This window comes from Chenopodium album, chromosome 1 (genome assembly GCF_948465745.1).
Source record: "Chenopodium album chromosome 1, dcCheAlbu1.1, whole genome shotgun sequence".
NCBI lineage: Eukaryota > Viridiplantae > Streptophyta > Magnoliopsida > Caryophyllales > Amaranthaceae > Chenopodium > Chenopodium album.
The window spans coordinates 82,508,674-82,531,842 of NC_137834.1; the positions used below are offsets into that span (position 1 = coordinate 82,508,674).

General features: G+C 32.8%; 1 protein-coding gene and 2 pseudogenes across 1 annotated transcript; all 3 read left to right on the top strand.

The window, feature by feature from the left end:
* The first annotated feature begins 12,871 nt into the window (after positions 1-12,871).
* On the top strand, positions 12,872-15,514 carry LOC145616883 (uncharacterized). The gene is made up of 3 exons (XM_081671621.1): positions 12,872-13,363; positions 14,304-14,475; positions 15,381-15,514. The coding sequence occupies exons 1-3, from the start codon at positions 12,929-12,931 to the stop codon at positions 15,386-15,388; spliced, it is 615 nt and encodes a 204-aa protein (XP_081527747.1). The 5' UTR covers positions 12,872-12,928; the 3' UTR covers positions 15,389-15,514.
* Positions 15,515-17,775: 2,261 nt separating this feature from the next.
* LOC145616953 (UDP-glycosyltransferase 89A2 pseudogene) lies at positions 17,776-19,277 on the top strand (annotated as a pseudogene).
* Positions 19,278-21,172: 1,895 nt separating this feature from the next.
* Positions 21,173-22,884, top strand: LOC145617018 (UDP-glycosyltransferase 89A2 pseudogene; annotated as a pseudogene).
* The last annotated feature ends 285 nt before the right edge of the window (positions 22,885-23,169 follow it).

Genomic DNA, 23,169 nt, shown 5'->3' on the forward strand with positions numbered 1-23,169 from the left:
GTCATTAGATGCCCGCACCATTCATTATGCATATTTTGTTCAATTGCGTCATCCATATGTGCCATGAATTATACATCTCATATTACATATTCTAGTTTTCAATTTTTCATACAATAATCGGGTATATGTGAATGTTTGTGTAAAATATGGTTTGACGAGTTTACAATAATTATGATGAAGGCTTTCAAGGAGAAATTTATACATATTTTGTTCAATTGCATCATCCGATCCATATATGTCATGAATTATGCATCTCATATTACATATTCTAGTTTGTTCAATTATTTGTTCAATTATTATGCATATTTTGTTCAATTGCATCATCCATATATGCCATGAATTATACATCTCATATTACATATTATAATTTTCAAATTTCATACAATAATCGGGTATATGTGAATGTTTGTGTAAAACATGGCTTGACGAGTTTACGATTATGATGCTTACAAGGAGAAATTTATACTCAGATGGGCTTATAGTTATGATGAAATTCTATATGATGACGATTTAATAACAGGTTATAAATCATGCTTGAGAAGTTCTCGAAGATCTTATATAAAATTTATTCAACTATCTAGCCCTTCAGTTTTTATATTTTGAATACCACAATGTTGAAGTTATTTTCAAACTCCCGCAGAGTATTGATGACTAAACTATTAACATCTCAACCTGAAGTTTGAGTATAACAATGAGATATTTTATGTTATAATCTTACAGTGAGAATAAACTTCTTATGAAAGAATCACAAGCAAGTTTTATGATTATTTACCATACATTATATTACTAATAATTCATAAGATTGTACAATGATGTTCATGATATTATGACTTGCCATAGATTATGATCAATATTGATTATCAATATATAGAAACCCTATATGACCTCCAGAAGAAGACATAAGTTAATGGTTATGGCAACAATTGAAACACAAATATGAAATATATAAGATTGGTAAATGGAGCACATGTTTGTATTATTTTCACAAGTATGAAGAAATGAAAATGTCTCACACATTGAAAATTTGAAGATTCAAGTTCAATTAGGATCAGCTGATAAGAATCAGAATGTTATCCTACTACAAGTGCATTGTGCAAGTTACCCGAAGGTGTCATATGGATTGGAAGATCTCAAGCTATGCATTTATCAGAGGGAGAAAATACGCGTTGCGCTCTTTTTTCCTTAACTATGGTTTTGCCCCATATTGGGTTTTCCTGATAAGGTTTTTAATGAGGCAACATCAAAAGGCGTATCACGAAAGTGTTGTACTCTTTTTCCTTCACTAGGCTTTTATCCCATAGGATTTTTCCTAGTAAGGTTTTAACGAGGCACACTATTCGATAATGGTCATCTAAGGGGGAGTGTTAAATTATATAATATATGTATTTAGTGCAGTGGATGCCCATTATATCCTTAGGGTTATTCAGGAATATTCTAGATTTTATTGTTCCCCAAGCAAACCCTAGTTGTGTCTTATGTATAAATATATGTATACTCCCACATATTATTGAAGAAGAATACACAATTTTTATCTCCCATATTCTCTCTATATTCCATTAATTTATAACAAAAATATATTAGTAATTTTAAATTTCAAATATTAATAGAATGTTTAATCCTTTGTTTAGAGAGAATATCCCTTGTTTAGAGAGAATAATGGTTAAAGAATCAAATATAACATTATTGATGAACAATAGTAATAAGGTTCAATTAAAACTCATCTTTCCCTTACATATTAATATGAATATTCCAAAATCTAAATAGTTACAATCAAATACAGAGTATCTTATTTTGTTTTTTTTTTTTTTTAAAGAGCATCTTTCAAAATTAAATGTCAACCCCAATTTGAGAAAAATAATTATCATATAGTACTACATTTTTTTTGAAGACATCTTATATACAACATATTCATATACTGAAAAAAAAAAAATTAGATAAAGAAAAAAATAATTAGAGAAAGATTAAGTAAAGATAACTAATCAACCCCACATCCCAAATCACGAAGTAATAAGGCCCTGTTCTCATCATATTATTTTCAGTTCAATTCAATTCAACTTTAATAAGTTTAGATCAGTTCAGTTCCTAATTTCCTTTTCTCATAAAATATTCAGTTCAGTCAATGAGAACAGACCCTAAGTTTTTATTTTTTTCAACGAACTAATTAATTTTGTAAAATGAATATTTCTTTTTTTTTTTAAATAACACCATTTCCTTTTTTTTTTTTTCTAATTTATGGTTATATTGTTTTAGCTCAAATATTTAGATTGGTTATATAATCTCTAAAATATAGAAAAGATTTTTTTTTTCATACATGCTCTCTTCCAATTTTTTTGAAGTCAAACGAGAAAAATTATATTAAATCAAGATCCACCAAAGTTTGAAGATTTTGGGGAAAAGAACTCATACAAACACGTTCTTGAGAAACACTAGTATCCCATCTAGCAATGAAATGGGCAACCGTAATCCCCGCTCATTTAACATGTTTACAAGAAAAAAAAAAAAAAGATAAACTATTACCCATCCTAACCAATTAATCCTTTTTATATTTCTTCAAAAAAAAAATATCTATGTAAAACGTTCAAATGAAAAGGCTTAAATCATGGAAGTCTTTCATTCAATTTATTTTTATTATTTATTTTTGTACAAAAATAAAATAAAATAAATTTATCTTCATCGTAAACAAATACTCAAATTAAACAATGACATTGTAGATTCAAGATTTATCAATGATATTACTAAAAAAATCATATGACAAATTAAAATTTAATACAAAATTATATGACATATAAAATTAAACATAATATCATAAGATATTACTCTATTTTTTTTAACCAAATACATATAATTAAATTGATTTCAATCTCATAAATTAATTTTATATTGACACATATATATATATATGATGATTATACATTTATCTCATTGATATCATATGTAATTTGGTAATTTATGAATGAGTTTTGGACGAAAATAAGTTAAAAATTAAAGATGAATTACGTCATTAAAGAAGATTGAAACTATAATATAAATTTTTGTCTAAAAAATCTGTTATCAATTTTATAATTATTTTGGATAATTGTTTATAATATTGTAATTTATGGGAAAAAAATTACCCTTAAAAAGTAGGATAACAAATTAACTTTGCTAATTGAATATTGATTGGTAATGATTTTTATTATATGTAAATTAAATTTTTAATTTTTTAAAAAATATATTATTTAAAGGCTAAGATTAAGCAACAAATATAATAAACGGTTTAGATTTAATCTCTTATCATAGTCGTCCGTTGTCAATGACTATACTAGAAGTTTCGTAAAGTTTAACGTTATTTGTTAATAAATGAATAGTTTCACGTTATTTGTTAATATAGGAGTAATTTTACATTATTTGATGCGAATTAGTTTTTTTCCAACACTGAAGGTTTGCACATATTTCAAGTTAGTTTTTTCCAACGCTAATATGGTTTTCACAAATGTGATTTTTGGAATGATAGAATGAGAGTCGAGTATATCATTGAGTTGTATGATGCTTTGGAGAGTGGTCGATATTTAATTTATCCTGATGCTTAAGATGCGTTTGCGGATGCTGAATTACAAGATGTCAAGGCCGACAATTAGAAATTTTCGTAATATTACTAGTAATTAAAAAAATGCAATCCTGATACATGTGCAAATGAAGGCTGGCGATGACTTTTTTGAAAAAAAGATAAATTTTTGCGAGTAATTCGGACTAAATATCCTAGTTGGTGGCGTTCAAATGTAATGGGAGTAACTCCTCATATAATTGAAAATCCTCATTTGGGATTAGAGCAGTGAATGGATTGACTCGTTTACGAGACATGTATCGACACGCCTTCCAACTTTCAAATGTAATTGAATATTTACTTTTCATTTAATTATTATTATCAATATTAAGTCAATTTCATTATAGATTTATAACGATAGAATATGCATTTTTCCTCTATAATATAGGTGCGATGTCTACTTGAAAAAGTGTAACATATGTATCAATATGTTTTTACTATACATATGATTGGTTTAGCAAAATTGCAAAATCAGATTCAGATTAATGCTAAAAGCAATGTTCAATCATTAAGGATGCTGAAGGAAGGAGATAAATGAAATGGATCAAAGGAGAATATAATACTTCTATATATATATTAATTATTTTGTTTATTAAAATGATTTATTTTATTTTTAAAAGAATTTATTTATTTAAATAAATTGTAAATGTGTATAAATTAAATGAATCATGAATTGAAGCAACAAAAGTATTTTTCATTGGGTCAATCCTATTAAAATAAGTGGACCAACTTATTGGAAATTTAAAGTTCCAATTAGTTGGCCCAAGTGAAAAGTTGAGGAAAAGTAGGAATTAGTAATGGCAAAGTAGTAAATATGAGTTTTGTTTTTAAAAAGAGAGTATAAATACCTTAAAATTCAAGATTTTTCCACTCAAGTTTAATAATTGTCAGATTCACAAAAAGTTTCAAAGGTTTTCTCTTTATTTTCTCTCCCTTTTTCTCCTTATTTTTTCTGCTCTTTTTCTTCTTCTTTTCCCCTTCTTTCCCACACCACTTTCTCCTCTCCTCCTTCTTCTCCTCTCACGCCGGCCAACACCACTGGCGCCACCACCACCAGCGGCAGCAGCACTGACAACACCCCCGGTGCCCCTATCCTTTTCTCTCCTCTTTTTTCAGTTAGTGTATTATTAAAAAAAAACTCGATCTTTTTATACCTAAAATTAATCTATTGATTTATTGTTTTAAAAGCATGATTTTTAATTATGTTTTGGTATTGATTTTGGGATTTTGATGTTGTTAAATTATTAATATAAATTTAGATTTTTATGTAATCAAGAACCCCAAATTATGAACCCTAGAAATTGGGGATTTTGTATAATTGATTAGGGATTGATGCTAGGTTGTTGTTATTGATTAATTCATGGTTTAAACATGTTTTTGATGAGTTTAAAGCCCTCAATTTAATGCTGAATTTTAATTATACACACAACTCTTTAATTCTTGAGTTAGGATTTGATTACCCATAAAAGGGAAAAAGGTTTTAATGATTTAAATATGGTTTCCTGCTCTAAAAGTGATGTTTTATATTAGATAACTATGCTGGAATTTTATTTAAGTCATGAAAACTAAGTCTTTTTGAAAGGATTTGAAATACCCACTTATTATGGATTTTATGTCATTAAAAGGGGTTGATTAGTAAGGTTTAAGGAGTATTATATTTGCTGGAAATTTGTGAGAATAGTGGATTAATTATAGTTATGTATTTTTATTTGTAGGAAGTTTCAAGCTAAGTGATTTCTAGCGAGTGTGGCCTATTTAAGGCGATATTCAAAGTACGTATGTGCACAAGAATATTTGTGTACACGTAGTATCATGTTAGGATTGTGAATTATGATTAAAGTGATGAATTAGTAGCATGTTTAATTGATTATATGCTTGGAATTGATGTTAGTTGAACATGAATTATTATGCAAGTATGTGAATATGATATTTGAAGCATGATACAAGTTGAATATATGTGAATTGTATGTCTTATTTTTAAGTATCAAGAAAGCATGAAATTAATAATTAAGCAAGGCATATGTATGTTTAAAATAGCTTTAATTAGAATTATTGAGCATGATTCATGAATTTAATTCTCACCCATTTATTTTTAGTGTTGAGTCAAGGAAGTTAGTCTTTTTATTTACTCACTCAAGTAAGTTGAGATTGAGTCAAGAAAGTTTATTAGTGCATCTTATGCAGTTCTGCACCAAGGTAGTAATCGTGCAATTTTGTGCACAAAACTAGGCAAGGAACCTTAATTAAAATAAATAGTATGTGCTCACTAATTAATACAAGAATGAATTGGGAGTATGCATTGAATGTTGTTACGTTTATTCTTGATTGATTAGTTAGAGTCATCACATGTTAAATTGGTAAATAACGTAAAGTGTAATAGGATACACACCAAAACTCTTGGAACGTATATATCTTGAGTATGAACATATAGGGGGACTGGGGGAGTTATGTGGTTTTATATTTAACCATAGCTTCTACAGGGGTACAAGACACTGTACTTTATTTATTTATTATTATGCGCTGGAATTTTGTCAGAAGGTGACACTAGTTGGTACTCGTTTGGTTAGCTCCCAAGAGAGGGGTCCCTTATTATTTTAAGGGATAATTAAGGCCAAGAAACCTGTTCGATGCGTAATCTAAAGCTATTATTTAATAATTAATATTGCTAGTTATGAGTCAAAGGTAAGTTGACTAGTGATTGTATGGAAAGCAAGTTTATTATTTTTATTAATGATAGGTTATTCATGATAGTGTGGTGCATATGTACTCAGCTTTTGCTGATTCGTACTTATGTGTTTGTGTTTGGCTTTTCTTTGGTTGACCCTACTATGACTAGAGGGTTGAAATAAAGAGGAAGTGACAGGTACTTAAGAGCATAATGGGAATGAGTGCCAAGAGTAAGTAAGCTAGAGGAACAGAAAGATAAGGCTAAAGGAACTAAAAATGCAATAGAGATTTTTACGTGGAAACTCCTTGGCCCTAATCAAGGAGAAAAACCACGACCACTTGTGATTTAAGGAAAAGAATCTTCACTAGAATAGGGCAAATGGTCCTATTACAAACTAAAGACTATAACTTTGAGTTCCTCAACAAACCCAAAGTTCCGAGGAACAAGTCACCCAACTTGTTACTCTTCTCTTCTCTTTCTCTTCTTTATCTCTCTTCTCTTTCTCACTTCTCTTTTCTTTTCTCTTTCTCACAAACAGAAGTTCACTCAAACTTCCCCATTCCCAAAAATACAACTCGAAAAAAATAACTCTAGTATAAGAACATAAGAACACAAGAACACTCTATTTTACTAATGTGGAAAACTTGAAATCATATTTTATTTGTGAAAAAGATATTTAAAAATCAGAATAAAAATAAAATCCTTTTTGTTAGAAAAGATAAACGTTAAAAAAACTATTTTCCTAAAAACCTGCTTGCACAATTTAGACCAATTCCACACAACAATTTTCGAGCATAATTCTATCATTATACTTACATAAATCATAAAATATAAAAATATATTTATTCTTCATGTTCTCTGATGAAGAATCTACTCCGAAGCTTCTGTTCCTTAAGGGGAACTTCTCTTTTCTGGTGAAACTTCTGCTCTGAAACTTCTTCTATTCCCTGGGGGGAACCTTCTCTTCTCAAGTATTCATTTCTGAAGTACCAATTCCTACAAAGGAACTATTCTTTTTGGATAGCTTTGCTTCTGGCTCTTTTGTTCCTCATGGTATCTTCACAAGACACTTAGTTCTCCTGGTCTTTGCAACTGATCACACACTCAAACAATCAAGCTCTTATTAGTTTGTAAGTAAGTGAGGTTGTGTCATCATCAAAATTATTAAGTCCAGTAGAGTATTTTAAAAGAAGGGAATTTCTAGGGTATTACAAAATTTCAATGAGGACTAGTTATGTGGCTCAATAGTTCTCAATATGTAGCATTCACCCACCTTGTGACGATGGCGAAGAAGTTACCAATACTATTAGTAATGATGCTGGCTATGAAATAAATAAGAAAAGGCGAAGTTCCTATAGATATGATGAATAAATGGAAGATGAGCCAATAGTGATATGTAAGTGTTCAAACCATGTCATGTAACATTTATAAAACCAGTTGAGCAATTGGTTATTGATGGTTGTGGTTTTACCAGAGCGAGGCCTGGTTCGATGACATGGTATGCAAAATAGTTTACATGATTTATACATGTAACTAACATTGCTTCAAACTCACTAAGTATAGTTCTATGATTTATACATGTAACTATGCTCTTTTATGGTTTAAGAATTATTATAAGGGAAGCCTGGTATTTGTTTTGGGAACTAACTTAAGTGGTTGTTAGTTTTGGACTTGATGTGGAGTGTAGTTTTTTTTTGGTATGCAGGTCCACTTATGTGTTGTAACCCTTTTGATGGTATCTATAGACATGTAACTTTAGTTTCCAATTGACATATCTAACCATGATCCTATCCTACTGAAGTGTTTCTCCTTATGTTTGCTATCAACTTTTGACATCTGAGGAAGGCAGGGGGGTTGCGATTGTAAAAATTGCTTACCCGAAAAAAACAAAATCATTGGTCTTGGATCCTTAGAGGTCTAAACTATTGGTTGGGTCTGGTAAGAGATTAGGGTTTTTGGAGTTTTGAACTCTACCAAATAGAGTTGTAGGGAGATCAACATGTGCCCTTTGTGTGCACAACTATCAGTAGTTGATAGTTGAGATGACTAGTATGGATTTTCAACGGACTATCAGTAGTTGAGATGTGATGAGGGTAGCATGGTGGAAAATTAAAGGAATTAGTGAAACCATTCTTGCAGGAGGTGATTTCATTTTATTTGTCTTTTATATATATCTTCTACGGATAGATAGCGTAGAACTTAAGCATGTAAGGTACAATTTCATATCTTTGGTAATTTTAAATTATCATCCCCTTGAAGAGACCTAGTTCATGTAGGCGATATATGTAATTAAGGTATTTCTACACCTATATTTACTTTTGGCCTTTGAAACATTTGAGGTGAAATGCAGGCTATTAAACTTGTGTGGAAATGTCCCTGAAAACTTGATTTTTCATTATTAATTTTGCGCAGAAATATGCTCATTACATGATCTCATTTGCAAACTATTAACTCCACAGTTTTGGCAGCATTAAGACTTTCATTGCATCTACTATGGAAAGCCCACACTATTGGGTTATAAATTTATAGATTATAGTTATTATTTGTTTGGGGTTTGGACCAACCAACCAAGTATTTACCTATGGTGTAGGAAAACAAAGGTGTTGTTTGCTTGGGAGTCGAAGTTATTCCCATGGGAAATTAGGCTTCCTAGGAAGTGAAGTGTTACTTGGTTGGTTGTAGGTGTAGGAAATTTGATTTTCTGAGAATTGAGGAAGAAGACATGCTTTTCTTTTACTGTAAATATAATGATGAGGAAGAAGAATAGCAACAAGTTTGTCAATCTATTCAGAATTAATAAAGTTGGAAAACATACAAGAGAATGTTAGATAGGTGCTGGTTGTTTGTGTTTCTTTTTTAAATCATGCGAATTTTATGAATTACCTACCATTTTTGTTGCTTAGATCAGCCTAAAGTTTACCTTATTCTCCCTTAAATCAACTTAATTGGATGTGTCCCCATGCTATGGCTACTCATCAAATTTGATTACAATTGTGATCGGATCGATGTCTCTAATCTTATTAACCTATTTTCATAGTAATTTGTTTTATCTTTATTTTCATTTTTTATGTTTTTGTTGCTCAATTGATGGAGTATGGATCCGTTTTAATATATTTTGCAGCATCTATTTTTTCATGGGGTGGTTGGAAATATGTTGCAGCATCTATTTCCATTCCGGTTATTTTTTATTTTATTTTTTGAGGTACAATTTCTTTATTTTATTAGGTTGCTTTTGTGTTTGATCAGGTTGATTTGGTGTTCATTGCTTCCAAGTCCAATGGTTCGATGCGATATGCTAAGAAGATGCTTGAGCAATTGAGTTTGCTGGCAACAAGATCACCATGACATTGACATATGAACTTCTAAGTATCTTGACACCTTTTCCTGTCGAATTTTGTGCTTAAACTAAATTGACCATTTTGTTTCATTTTTGTAGATTGGAAGTGTAGTTGCTGGCTTTACTTAACCTGGCTAATGTCCACTAACACATTACTATGAATCAAAGTGGCAATTCGCCAATATTATTCACTTACTCGATGAGGAAACTACTGAAGGGAAAATGAGTCTTTTAACCAGAGTTTGTTATTAATCAGTGTTTGTTATTTTGCAGTTGTTACTTTCTTGCTGCGTGTATTAGTCTGTTAGAGAATCTAAGAGTTTTCTCAACAAACAGGGATTTCATTCAGAAAAGTAGCTTGTGCTTGCACAATTGGACACTTCCCCTTCTTAAATTGGGGCATAGCTTGCTTGTATTACCGAGTCACTTCCTCTCTTTAATACACTCATATCCTTGTCTTTTCTTCTATAATCTTCCATTATCATTGTTTCTTCTCGGTTCTATGTTGGTTATCTGTTTGGGCTCTTATCACACATCACATACTGTTAAAAGAGCTTTGGGAAATTTCATTAGCATGAAATGGATTCACCTGATGAATATGGAGATTGTTTGGTTAAAGCTTTGTTCCCGTCTTCCCCTTATCAGCCTGAGATTCTTTTTTATTTGGTTGGCGTGGATGTGGATGGGTGTAACTGATATGGATTTTAATGGATAGAACCTTCAATTGCCGTTGAGAGCTTTGGAATCTTGAGTCTCGGTCAAGAAACACTAAGCAACACGAGCTTTAAACCTAAACTAGGCTAAGAATACACAAGCACAAGCTTACGTAAAACTTAATAAATTTCAAATTGACAAAAACTGATTTTTACTAATAGCCTAAATGCCATTATATAGGCTACAAATAAGTACTAAGATTTCTAATTACATTAGAAGTCCTAGATAAATCAACTAGCCAAATTCCTAAACACACTTCTAATAAAGATAGAATTATTTAAAAGATTAAATTTCCTAAACTCAAAAACTAATCAAAATAAAAGATTAAAATAAGAAAATAAATCCTAACCGCTTTAAAAAAGAAAAACCCTTTCAAGTGAAAGGTAAAAACTTGTAAGCAAAATCTAAAATAACAATTAAGCTGCTAAATATCGAAGGTTCCAAGAGGGGTAAGATTTTCCATAATTATTCCATATCATACTCCTGTTCTTGAAAAGAAACTTGACCTCAAGTTTCATCCTCAAAGCAAGGTACCAAATCAGACGAAGGAAGAGTAGCACAAACTCCATTCCCTATAAGAACCTTGAATGTTTCATAGCCAACCTTCTCAACAATGTCAAACGGTCCCTCATCCATTGGTTCACCATTCTTGTGATCAATATGCAAACGTTGAGCATCTAAGGACAACCACACTTTCAATCCCTCTTGCAAATTAGTTCCTTTGCGCATTTGGAGCAATTTGTCCCTTCGTTCTCTCTTATCTTTTGAACAATCAAGTACCTCATGATGGCACGAGCTAAAACACACATGAGCAACGCCTCCTTTTTGTTCTTTACGCATAGGTGGACGTATAGGAGGTAAGGGATAGATGCAAGGCTAAATGTCTTTTGTTCCTCTTTATCCTTGTAATCACAAGCAATATAAAGTCTTTCGAATTCTTTGATATAATTAGCAACCGACATATATCCTTGTGTCAAAGAATTTAATTTCAAATATAAGTCTTGCTTATAAGATCGTGGAATAAATCGTTTTTTCATCTTAGCGTTTAAATCTGTCCAAGTAGAGAGTTGTGGCTTACCCTCTCTTTCAAATTTATTTTGTATGGAATCAAACCAAAGGGAAGCATACCTTATGATCTTGAGAATAGCGTGATTAAAACATTTGTGATTGTCTAAATTTTTGTGTGCAAAGATACGCTCCATTCTCCTCTCCCAATCCAAGTATAAGTCTGGATCACCATCACCATCAAAGCTAGGCAAATCAGCAAGCTTTATCTCCTTAACTGTGTGATTGCGTGTGTGCGGACACACCAGGAGATAACACATATCATTGCTGCTGTGTCTTTTAATATATATAGTTATTGATTGATACTACTCCCTCCATTACTTTGTACTTGCAACAATTGATATTATTTGTGAGATATTCAATTGTTGCAAGTAAAACGTAGGTAACGGAAAAAAGTAATCTAAAAAGGAGACGAGACATCGCCAAAAAGCACATCATATAAAGGAAATGTCATTAAAATAACTAAATAAGTGACACTTTTGGTTAGCCTTCAAGTACATAGACACGATGACGCAAAAGTGTAATTTCGACCGTTTTGTAGGCTATGTAAATGACAAAAAAAGAAGTCGGCAACATTTCCAAGAGTTACTATAATAATGGAGTTCATACCCCTAATCACCCCCACCACGACGGGAGAATGATAAATATCTAACAACATTTCAATGGGGAACTATAAATATCTAACATCTTTTACCATGAATTTAACGATATTTCACCTAAGTATGTTTATGCTCTCTTTGTTCTACAATGATTTATGTATATATTTTTTATAGTTTATACGCTTCTAAATGTACATTTTATATTATTGATTTTTATAATTAGTTGTTTGTAAAAAGTTTTGAGTATTAATGATGTACTCCATACTTATCAACTAAAATCAATCAAATGAAATATTAGTTTATTACAAATTAAAAAGACGAAGAAGTATTACTGAAAATATAAGTTTAAAGTTTGCAAAGTTTGACTCAAAAGATAGGTAGTAATTTAAGTTGGACGGAGAGAACAAAATTAGGAACATCATAAAAATCTTTTTTTAACGCACGTAATAATCTCCGATATACGTATTGTAATCCACTACTTGTCGAGTTGTAGTAACTACTATGTATGTTAAAGCCCTATTTCTTTAGTTTGAAGTTAACTTTCCTTCCAAAAAAAGAAAAAAAAAAGTTGACTTATATTGAGCTGAAATGAACTAAATTGAATTAAATTGATTTAAACCAAATCGAACTTAAATGTAGCATAGAAATGAACTAAACTTATATGAGCTGAATTGAAATACCATAAACTTCAAACTAAAGAAACGCAAAGGGCCTACATACTTGGGACTTTTTAGAGGGCCGACTTATGATGTAGTGGCACTAATAGTCACCTTATATCCTTGAGGTGCGAGGTTCAATTCTCACCATTAATTAATTGATAAAAAAGTAATTGTGCTTTTCCACTTATTAAAAAGACACTTCCTTTACTAGTGATCATTCATTAACCAAATTCAAACAATAATCAATCACTCTAACTTACTATTGACATTTTCCCACAATTATACGACCCTCCGAAGGTAAAAATGGAAAGAGGCTACGGTTCCCAGGAGGGAGGTGGGTATGGCTCAGACACTGGTCGCTATGGTTCGGCCGATACCAACCGCTATGGTACAGACCCCAATAGCGGATATGGCGGCGGCGGTGGTTATGGCTCAGATTATAGAACATCGGTTGGTGGCCCCGGTGGTGGCTATGGTTCAACTGAGACTAACCGCTATAGTAGTACAAACTCGGGTGGCTACGACAACAACGGTAGTTATGGCTCAAGCTACAAAGGCTCTGGTAGTGCCTTAGACAACAACGGTAGTTATGGCAATAAGGCGGATGGTAACCGCTATGGCTCACGCTACGCTGCGGAAGAGGGTTTTGGTGCCGGTTATGGTTCGAACCCGGCTAACCTCTATGGTTCAGGTGGCTCAAGAAACTACCAAGGCCCAGGTGGTGGGACTGGTGAGATGGTACGTAAATCCTACGCCTAAGTTTACATAGTTATGTTTTTATTGGTAAAATACAGTCAAACTTACAACGTGAATGTGAATAGTATCACCCTCTCAAATGAAACAACAAAATAAATCCAGGCAACATTATTATACTCAAAATATCTACAATATGCAATCAAAAGTTATTTCGTCCATTTTTTTTTGGACTTTTTGCATCTTAATTACGGAGTAATCTTTTTCCTTGTCTATATATCTTATCTTAGATTCCTAACAACTACACATTGATCATCAATTGTTATTAGTTATTTCATATGGTACATAATTATTACTACCTCCGTTTCTTATTAGTTGCAACTTTGGGGTATTATTTGTGAGATATAAAATATTCCAAAGTTTCAACTAATACGAAACGGAGGTAGTAAATTATGAGGATGTCCCAGTTTTTTATGGTGATTCCACATGACATATTCGCAAATAAATCAATAAATTTATTTAATTTTATTCAATTGTGGAGCCCACAATAATATAAAAAAGTTGTTCATTTATTCATAAAAATACCCCCATAAGAAACAAATTTCGTTTCTTAAAATGATAAACATGGAACTTCCCATTATTAATGCATACTTCTTTGTGTGTTGTTATCACAAACATTAATCATAATAGGGAGTATATAGTTGCAGTAATTTTCATAGGCAAATTTGATCATTTTCTTGCAACTCACTATTCAAAGCTTAACTTTTATGGAGAAAAATCTATAATACAAGTATTAATTTACGTTAGTATAAGAAAGCTTTGTACATAAGTACTCCCTCCGTACGCTAATATCGTAAATGCACACTTTATTTATTAGATAGTACGACGGAGGAAGTATATATGTGATACAAAGTTGCCTTTTGAACCCGGACATTTAATATCGACCTTGGCCTTAATAAACATCTCTAAAATTTCAAATCCACAGTGCACGATTCCTGGATCCTCCACTGGGGGCGGCAGCTATGGCTCGACTGAGGCACACCATTATGGCTCCACGGGGGATGGTTACGGTGAGTCCGAGGCGATGAGGTATAGCAGAGAGAAAGGAAGGGGCTACAAGAGGAGTGGTTGCTTCCCATTCCGGTGCTTACGCTTTGGTAACTATTTAATTCTTGCAAGACCTCTTTATTTTGTTTTCAGTACATAACATAGATATCACTAGTTCCGTTTCATATTTTTTTGCAACTTTGGAATATCTTATAGTATTTCACAAATAATATCCAAAGTTGCAAAACTCATGAAAGTAATAGAGGTAATAATTCCTTTGTTTTGTTCTAAATGCAATATTCCCCCTTTTTTTTTTTGGACAACTTCAAATTAAATGCGACAATTTTTTTTTTCTTTTTTGTAAGTCGTGTTAATGGTTTATAACATAGATATTATAAACTAAATCAAATTAACATAAAAAGTCATGTTCTCTTTTTTTAATTCAAAAAAAAATATATATATATTTAATACAAGTAGGTTTTTTAGTTGTTGACCTGCACTGTAGTTATCATTCTTAATAAGCTGTTTGTAACAATATTACATCGAGTTAAGTACAATCTAAGGTACTCAAATTTGACAAAAATTGCAATTTGAGTACGTACCCAATTAGGTTGTAAAAGTTGCAATTGGGTACCAATTGAAAATTGCAATTTCTGTTAGTTTTGTAAAAATTCCGTTAACTCTCCAAAAATTGAGTACATACGTAGATTGTGCTTATTAACTCATATTATTACGTCAGAGTGAATTTTCTCTTGGCAATTCGAATAATTCTTCATTTCTTTCCTTTCTTTTATCGGGACAATTTTTAAGTTAGCACAAAAGTTGGACAACTATAAGTGTATATGAAAGAGTAATCGAGTTTGAGAGGTTACATACATGTTGTACGTGGACGAACTCTTATTAAATCCTTGCAACTGTTACACAAATGCTTATTTGAGAAATCTATACAATTCTATTTTATGTTTTTGTTTCTGATTATAGTCTTAATCTTTGTCTTGGCATGTAAACTCATAAGGTCGCTGAAGGAATCATACGTAGGTGGCGCGGTGGCATCTGGTGGTTTTGCCTTCCATCAGCATCACCAGAAAAATCTATCAAGGACGAGGAGGGGGCAGGAGGACGGCTGTTAGGATATAGTGTTAATTGTGCAACAATGATAAAAATATATATATATATATATATATATATATATATATATATATATATATATATATATATATATATATATATATATATATATATATATATATATATATATATATATATATATTTATAATGTAAGTAAAGATATACATTGAGTATTACTTTTACTGATATTATTTCACATTGCTTTAAGTTTTACAATGACGTTAGTTTATATAGCAATATAGATTACACTAGTGCGCGAGGTTGGCTTAAGTGACAAGCAATTTGATGCCGCTTAAGCTATTGTAGGATGTATGTTTCATGAATTGTGTAAATGAGCACACTTAAACAAATTGATATGAAAAGACAGCAAAATGGTAGGGAAGATTGTATTGGGATGAGATAGTAAAGATTACTCCCACAAATCTACACAACAGAAACATAATTTTCATCTTCATTCATCAACATGGTATGTAATTCCCTCTGTCCGAGTGAAGTGCCAATCCAACCCTTCCCTCATGAGGCTCATCCTTTGAAGTAAAACAAATTCCTCTAAGAGATGGGAGGTCTAAATATTATGGAAATGTTATTATTGAACAAATTCAGAGATTAAATAGATGATACATCAAAAAGTGTTGTATGCCTATTGAAGGACAGGGCATAAAATCTTTGTATGCAGTATGCCTATTCCAAAGTAATTTTGTAGGAAAGTGGTTATTTATTTATTTTTTATAAAGATAATAGCTTGAGAATTTTGTCTGTATGAGCTGGTTTGACAATAAAAAAACAATTTTTTTTTTTTTTACATTAAAATTAATTCGTTGTAAAAAAATGGTAATTCAAATCTTTATAAATTTTGACGTCAAATTATATACTACTGCATAAGTCTTTTACATTATAATTACAATTTTATGAATTAATGCACAAAATAAAAATAGAGTAATGTTTGATTTCTTACAAACTTATTATTGTGAAATTATTAAGGAGTTACATTCCAAGGGAAATTTAGATAGGGTGTTATGCATATGAATAGTTTATCAATTAAACTAAACATTAATACATGAAGGTTAATGCATGGAGTTTTTCAATCATTAATGGTATGATATGATTTGGGGACACATCATATGCCAAATGGCAAAATTAGTGAAACATGATAAAATAACATGTCTTGCCATGAGTTTTAATAATATATATTGATTGATTATATTGAGTTATTAATAACGCTCAACCAAATATAGAATATAAATAAATAATAACGCTCAACCAAATATAGAATATAAATTGCTCATGTGCTAATTATATGAGAGAATCTGAAAATTGATTAAGAGTTGGGGCAATTAATTGATGATTACTACATTCTGTCTACAGTAATTACATTTCACACAGTGTGGAGCGTGACCCTTTATTACTCATGCATGAGTCATAAGAGCAACTCCAATGATTGTAGCTAGGGACTTGCTTGCAATTTCATTAATTCCCTAGCTTCTAGCTTAACCATTGGAGCTAGAAAACTCAATAAGCTTGGCTAAGCAAATTAGATTTGCCAAGCTAACTTGCTTGGGAATTAAACTTGCCAAAATAAAAATGCTCATTACACCAATTAAGCTCTTTCCATGTATTTTCTATCCAACAATTAATACTAAGCTAATAGCTAGCAATTTGAGCAAAAAGTAGCTAAAATGATAATTAACTTAAAAGCTTATGTGGCATGACAAGCTAATTGTCAAATTAGCTTGTCATTATAGTTACTCTAACAAACTCCATAACTCAATGTACAATACAATCTCCATTCTTCTGAGATTGTTTCAATTAAATTTTCTGAGTCAACTTTTAGAAAAATTGATCACCACCACTAATCCGTAATTTATTGGTAAAAAAAAAAAAAAAAAAAAAAAAAAAATAGTCATGTGAAATATAGTTAGATTCGCTTTTATAGTACTATGTATACTTATAATTACAAATTCTAATAATATAGTACGAAATTAAAGATATTTATGCATTAAGAATTCAAGACTAGTTGGAAATTAAAAAAAAAAAAAAAATCAAACAAGTGTAATCTTTAAAAGACGAAGCATTTAAACACAAGGTTGCCAAAATTCAAGATGCTAGTAATGTAAAATAGGGACCATCACATATCGTATATTATTTGTGTTCTACAAACGTGCAAGAAATCAATATTTATTTAAGCACAACAGAATAATGGTGTGACAATTTAAGGACACCATTTGCATTATAAGTAAACCATACATTCACTTGTTTTAGTCACCCATTTAACCATTCATTTACGTCCATACACAACCACCACCAAACACCATGTCAGCTCCCACTTTCCCCATCGTTGCCACCACCACCACTACCACCACCCCCGCCACGAACAATATTCACGTACTAGCCTTTCCATTCCCAGCACAAGGCCACATGCTTCCTTTCCTAGACTTTATTCATCAACTAGCACTCAAAGGGCTAAGTATCACCATTTTGGTCACTCCTAAAAACCTACCTATCATAAACCCACTTTGCTCAACTCATCCAAATTCTATTCATACATTAGTCTTACCCCTCCCTACTCACACAAAACTCCCTTTAGGTGTTGAAAATATAAAAGATATAGGAGTTGACGGAGTTGCTCCTATTCTTGCAGCTTTAAGCAAACTAGAAGAAGAAGTTATACAATGGTTTCAATCCCACCATTCTCCTCCTCAAGCAATTATATATGACTTTTTCTTCGGGTACACCCAACATTGGGCAGAAAAACTCAACATACCGACAATTGCTTTCTTCACCTCAGGAGCATTCTTTACTTGTTTTTTTCAACGACTAATGACAAACATGGCCAAGTTTCGTACTCTAGACATTATACAAATGCAAGACATTCCTAGATCCCCTTCCTTACATAAGGAGCAACAACCTACTTTATTTAGAAACTATAGGGAGGATGACTCTGATTGGAGGATTTTCAAAGAAAGTTTACTTACAAATCCTAAAAGTTGGTGTTATGTTTTCAATTCTTTCTATTCCTTAGAAGGGGAGTATATAGATCAAGTGAAAAAAGATTTGGGTCATGACCGAGTGTTCAGTGTAGGTCCATTAAGGTCAATAAGTGGACCCAAGAGGGTTAACCCGGATTCTGATGTTGGTTATGGTGTGCTCAAGTGGCTTGATGGATGCCCTGATGAGAGTGTTTTGTACGTCTGTTTTGGGAGTCAGAAATCACTATCGAATCCCCAAATGGAGGCTCTTGCATTAGGGTTAGAACAAAGCAAGACACGCTTCGTGTGGGTGATCAAGGCAGAAGGTAGCCAATTAGTCCCAAAAGGGTTCGAGGAGCGAGTCAAAGAACAAGGTTTAGTGATTAAGGGATGGGCACCACAAGTTGAGATATTAAACCACAAGGCAGTGAGCTTGTTCATGAGTCATTGTGGATGGAACTCGTTACTTGAGAGCATAATAGCAGGAGTGATGGTTTTAGCCTGGCCGATGGAAGCTGATCAGTTCCACAATGCCAAGCAGTTTGTAGAGTATGCAGAGTTGGCTGTTCGCGTATGTGAGGGAGTACACACGGTGCCTGAATCGGATGAATTGGCTCGGATCATTAGCGAATCGATCAACGAGAATATACCACAGAAGGAGAATGCTAAGGAGATGAGACAGAAGGCATTAGAGGCCGTGAAACTTGGTGGCAGCTCATCATCTGATGTCAATAAGTTGGTGAAAGAGTTGAGCCAAAATATTGCATTAAAAACTTGAAATCTATGAACATCAATTTTTTTATTTATCAAGTCCAATAATTTATTTACATCAAATATAAGTGTGTACTTGTATTTAATTTAGGAAAATTTGCTATTTTTTATAAAGATTATCATTGCCTTTGTTTTTATTTTACTTTCACATAAAATAGCATTACTGAAAGTTTTTATTAAAAATATCCGTTAAATAACTAACTCTCCTCTTCATCCTCATCTCCCTTTAACTTTTCCATAATACATACCCAATTTCCCCCCTTGTTAATTGTTCTAACTGGTTTTGCTTGGACTCAGAAACCGTCGGTACAAAATTATAATCAAAATTAGTGTATATGAATAATATAAAATTCAAAATGTGTCTAATTGTCATTAAAATGATGATCTACCTATATTTACTTAGTCATACTAAAAAAAATATAAATATATATATATATTAAAGAGAAATTCAAAGTTTAATCACAAATTCTCACCAATGTAAAATAAAAATGTCATCAAGGTTTCAATTATAATCACAAATTCACAATGGATATTATTCAAGAAGTAACTTTTCACAATTTTATTACAAGACGGAATAAAAATGTAGACAATTAAAGCACATTAAATGATTCAAACATAGGAAAATTCAAATGGGTACCACAGTGATCACCCCCGATCTGCTAAAAATGGATAGAAAATCTTTGTTTATCAGAGAAATCTGTCTATCAAGTTGCGTTTGTGTCTTTTCACTCCAGTCCTGAAGTATTCTGTGAGCGTACGCTTTATCGATCAAAATACGAATGAAATTAAGAAGGCCGCCATCATTATTGCTTGCTTTGCTACATTTTGTTAGGGGTGGCAATTCGGCTCAACAGGTTGGGTTCGGGTTAGATTTCAAGTCGATTTCAAGTTATATTTAGAAACCATCAAAAATAGTGTAAAACTTAATATTATTATGAAATATGTAATTTGGATCAAATCGGGTTGTTCGGGTCAGGTCGAGTTCGAATTTCTCTCGACAACTTCGGGTCAGGTTCATGTTGAGTTATCGGGTCGGGTCAGGGATTACCAGCCCTACATTTTGTTACCCCATTGTGTTGTTCGCCGCTACTTTTGGGCCCTATCTTTCATTTCTAAAATCATCAACCCAATATTTTATTACTTTCTCCTAAAACTCCGCGCATGGAGAAATGAAGTAAGTATTTAAAAACGAAGGGAGTTACTTTCTGCTAAAACTCCGCGCATAGAGAAATGAAGCAAGTATTACCTACTCCCTCCATTTTAAATACTTGATTCATTTCTCTATGCACGGAGTTTAGGAGAAATTGGAAAAAGTGATAAAATATAGAAGTTGTGAGATAGGTGGAAGAATAAAAAAATTGTAAAAAGCAAAAATAGTGTAGAGAATTGAAGGAGAAAATAAAATTAATAAAATATGATTTATGTTAGACCCACTAGTTGAGAGAAAAAAAAAATAAATATTGTAAAAGCTTTTCAAATAACGAAATGGAGCTAGTATTTAAAAACATTCGGAAATGAAAAGTAAATCAAGTATTTTAAAATTATAGGTGTATATATATAAATAAGGTCAAATTTTTACTCCGTACTAATTTTATGTTTGTGTATCAACATGTGAACAAAGTTTGATTGTGTCAGTAGGAGTATGTTTTTCCGAACACGACCGATATACACCCTAAATAGAAAAGGAAAAAAAAAAAAAGGCTGTAGAAAACAGAACAAGGCGGGAGCCCACGAACATGTCCACAAGCTCCACCATGGTATTGGACTACTGTCATTTTCTTTTCAGATAAAGGAGAAATGATAACCCAAGAAAATGAATAAAGTGTAGTACGGTGTTTCAAAAAATCAACAAGAAGGGTCCATGTAAATCACATCATCCACAAAGGCAAACACCTTCCCAATAAACCTGTTGTTGAATTTTCTTAATCGACCTCTACTCATAGTCATATACAACGCTGCAAAAAACATGGCCGACACTGCTACCACTGCCGCTTCCGCCACCCATATTTTAGTCTTTCCATACCCAGCTCAAGGCCACATGCCTGCTCTGCTAGACCTGACCCATCAATTAGCTCTCAGAGGACTTAAAATTACAGTCTTGATCACCCCAAAAAACCTCCCTGCCTTATCCCCACTCCTCTCAACCCACCCAACTTCCATTGAAACCTTAGTCTTACCTTTACCTCCTCACCCTAAAGTTCCTCTAGGGGTAGAAAATCTAAAGGATATTGGAAATTCCGGTAATGCGCCCGTTACTGCTGCACTTAGCAAGCTAGAAGGGGAAGTTATACAGTGGTTCCGGTCCCACCCTTCTCCCCCTCAAGCTATAATTTCTGATTTCTTCCTTGGGTGCACCCAACATTGGACAACACAGCTCAACATACCTAGAATTGCATTCTTTTCAGTATCTGCATTTTTGACCTGTATATTTACCCATCTATGGCAGCAATCAGACAAGCTGAATAATTCAAACAATTTTGAATTTCCAGATCTGCCCTCGTCGCCTTCCTTTACTCATGACCAGTTACCTTCTATATTTAGGAAGTTCAAGAAGGGTGATCCTGACTGGGAGATTGTTAGAGAAGGCATGTGTGCAAATTCCAACAGCTGGGGATATGTTTACAATTCCTTTTACGCCTTAGAAGGGGAGTATCTGGATCACATAAAGAGAGAACTGGGTCATGGCCGAGTATACAGCACTGGCCCGTTAGGCTTAATAGGCTTATCCAAGAGGGTTAGCCCGGGTGTAGATACTAGATATGACGTGCTCAACTGGCTTGATACATGCCCTGATAATAGTGTGTTGTATGTCTGTTTTGGAAGTCAGAAGCTGTTAACAGAACCTCAAATCAGAGCTCTGGCTTTAGGCTTAGAGCAAAGCAAGACCCGGTTCATATGGGTGGTCAAGTCTGTCTCAAGTCAACAGGTACCAGATGGGTTTGAGGAGCGGGTCTCTGATCGAGGTATGGTGCTACGAGGATGGGCTCCACAACCGGAGATACTAAACCATAAAGCAGTAAGTGGGTTCATGAGTCACTGTGGGTGGAACTCATTACTAGAGAGTGTAATAGCAGGAGTGATGATTTTAGCTTGGCCAATGGAAGCTGACCAGTTCCAGAATGCCAAGCAATTAGTTGAGTATGCAGGGTTGGCAATTCGAGTATGTGAAGGTGAACACACGGTGCCTGACTCCAATTCATTGGCTGGAATCATATATGAGTCGATTAGTCAAGATATACCACAGAAGGCACGGGCTAGGGCAATGAGGGAGAAGGCATTAGGGGCGATTAAAGATGGCGGAAGTTCAGCAGTAGGCCTTGATGAGCTAGTGAAAGAATTGAACCAGCTTGGAGTACCAAAGACTTGAAAATGAGGCAGTTTCTGTAAGAATAATTACACTATCACCAGTTATGACTTATAAGTCTCTGTAAGCTCAAGTATTAGCAGTCATAAGCCTTAATAGTTTATTAAGAATAATTACACTATCACCAGTTATGAGTCCTCAAAGCTGAAGTATAAGCAGTCAACAGCCTTTATAATTTATTATAGAATCTAAGTTTTTAAAAGAAACAAAATGCCTTTGCGGCTGTTGCAGAGTTGATGTAAGCAAACAGGACTACCTTTGTGAAAATTAATAAATAATTTGTAAATCTATTCAGGTGTGTATGCGAGGTTTTCAGGCGTGCTAAAATATATTGTTTTATTAATATATTTTAATAAAACAATATATAGCTGACGATGTTCTATGATGATGTTTTATTATAGCAGGGCATGTTCTACAATATATAGCTGACGATGTTCTACAATATAATTTGTAAAACAGGGCATGTTCTACAACGATGTTTTATTATAGCAGGGCATGTTCTACAATATATAGCTGACGATGTTCTACAATATAATCTGTAAAACAGCGCATGTTCTACGACGATGTTTTATTAT

Coding starts and splice junctions, on each gene's coding strand:
- LOC145616883 (XM_081671621.1), top strand. CDS start 12,929: ATGGAAAGAGGCTACGGTTCCCAGGAGGGAGGTGGGTATGGCTCAGAC. Junction 13,364..14,303: donor GTGGTGGGACTGGTGAGATG/GTACGTAAATCC, acceptor TCAAATCCACAG/TGCACGATTCCTGGATCCTC.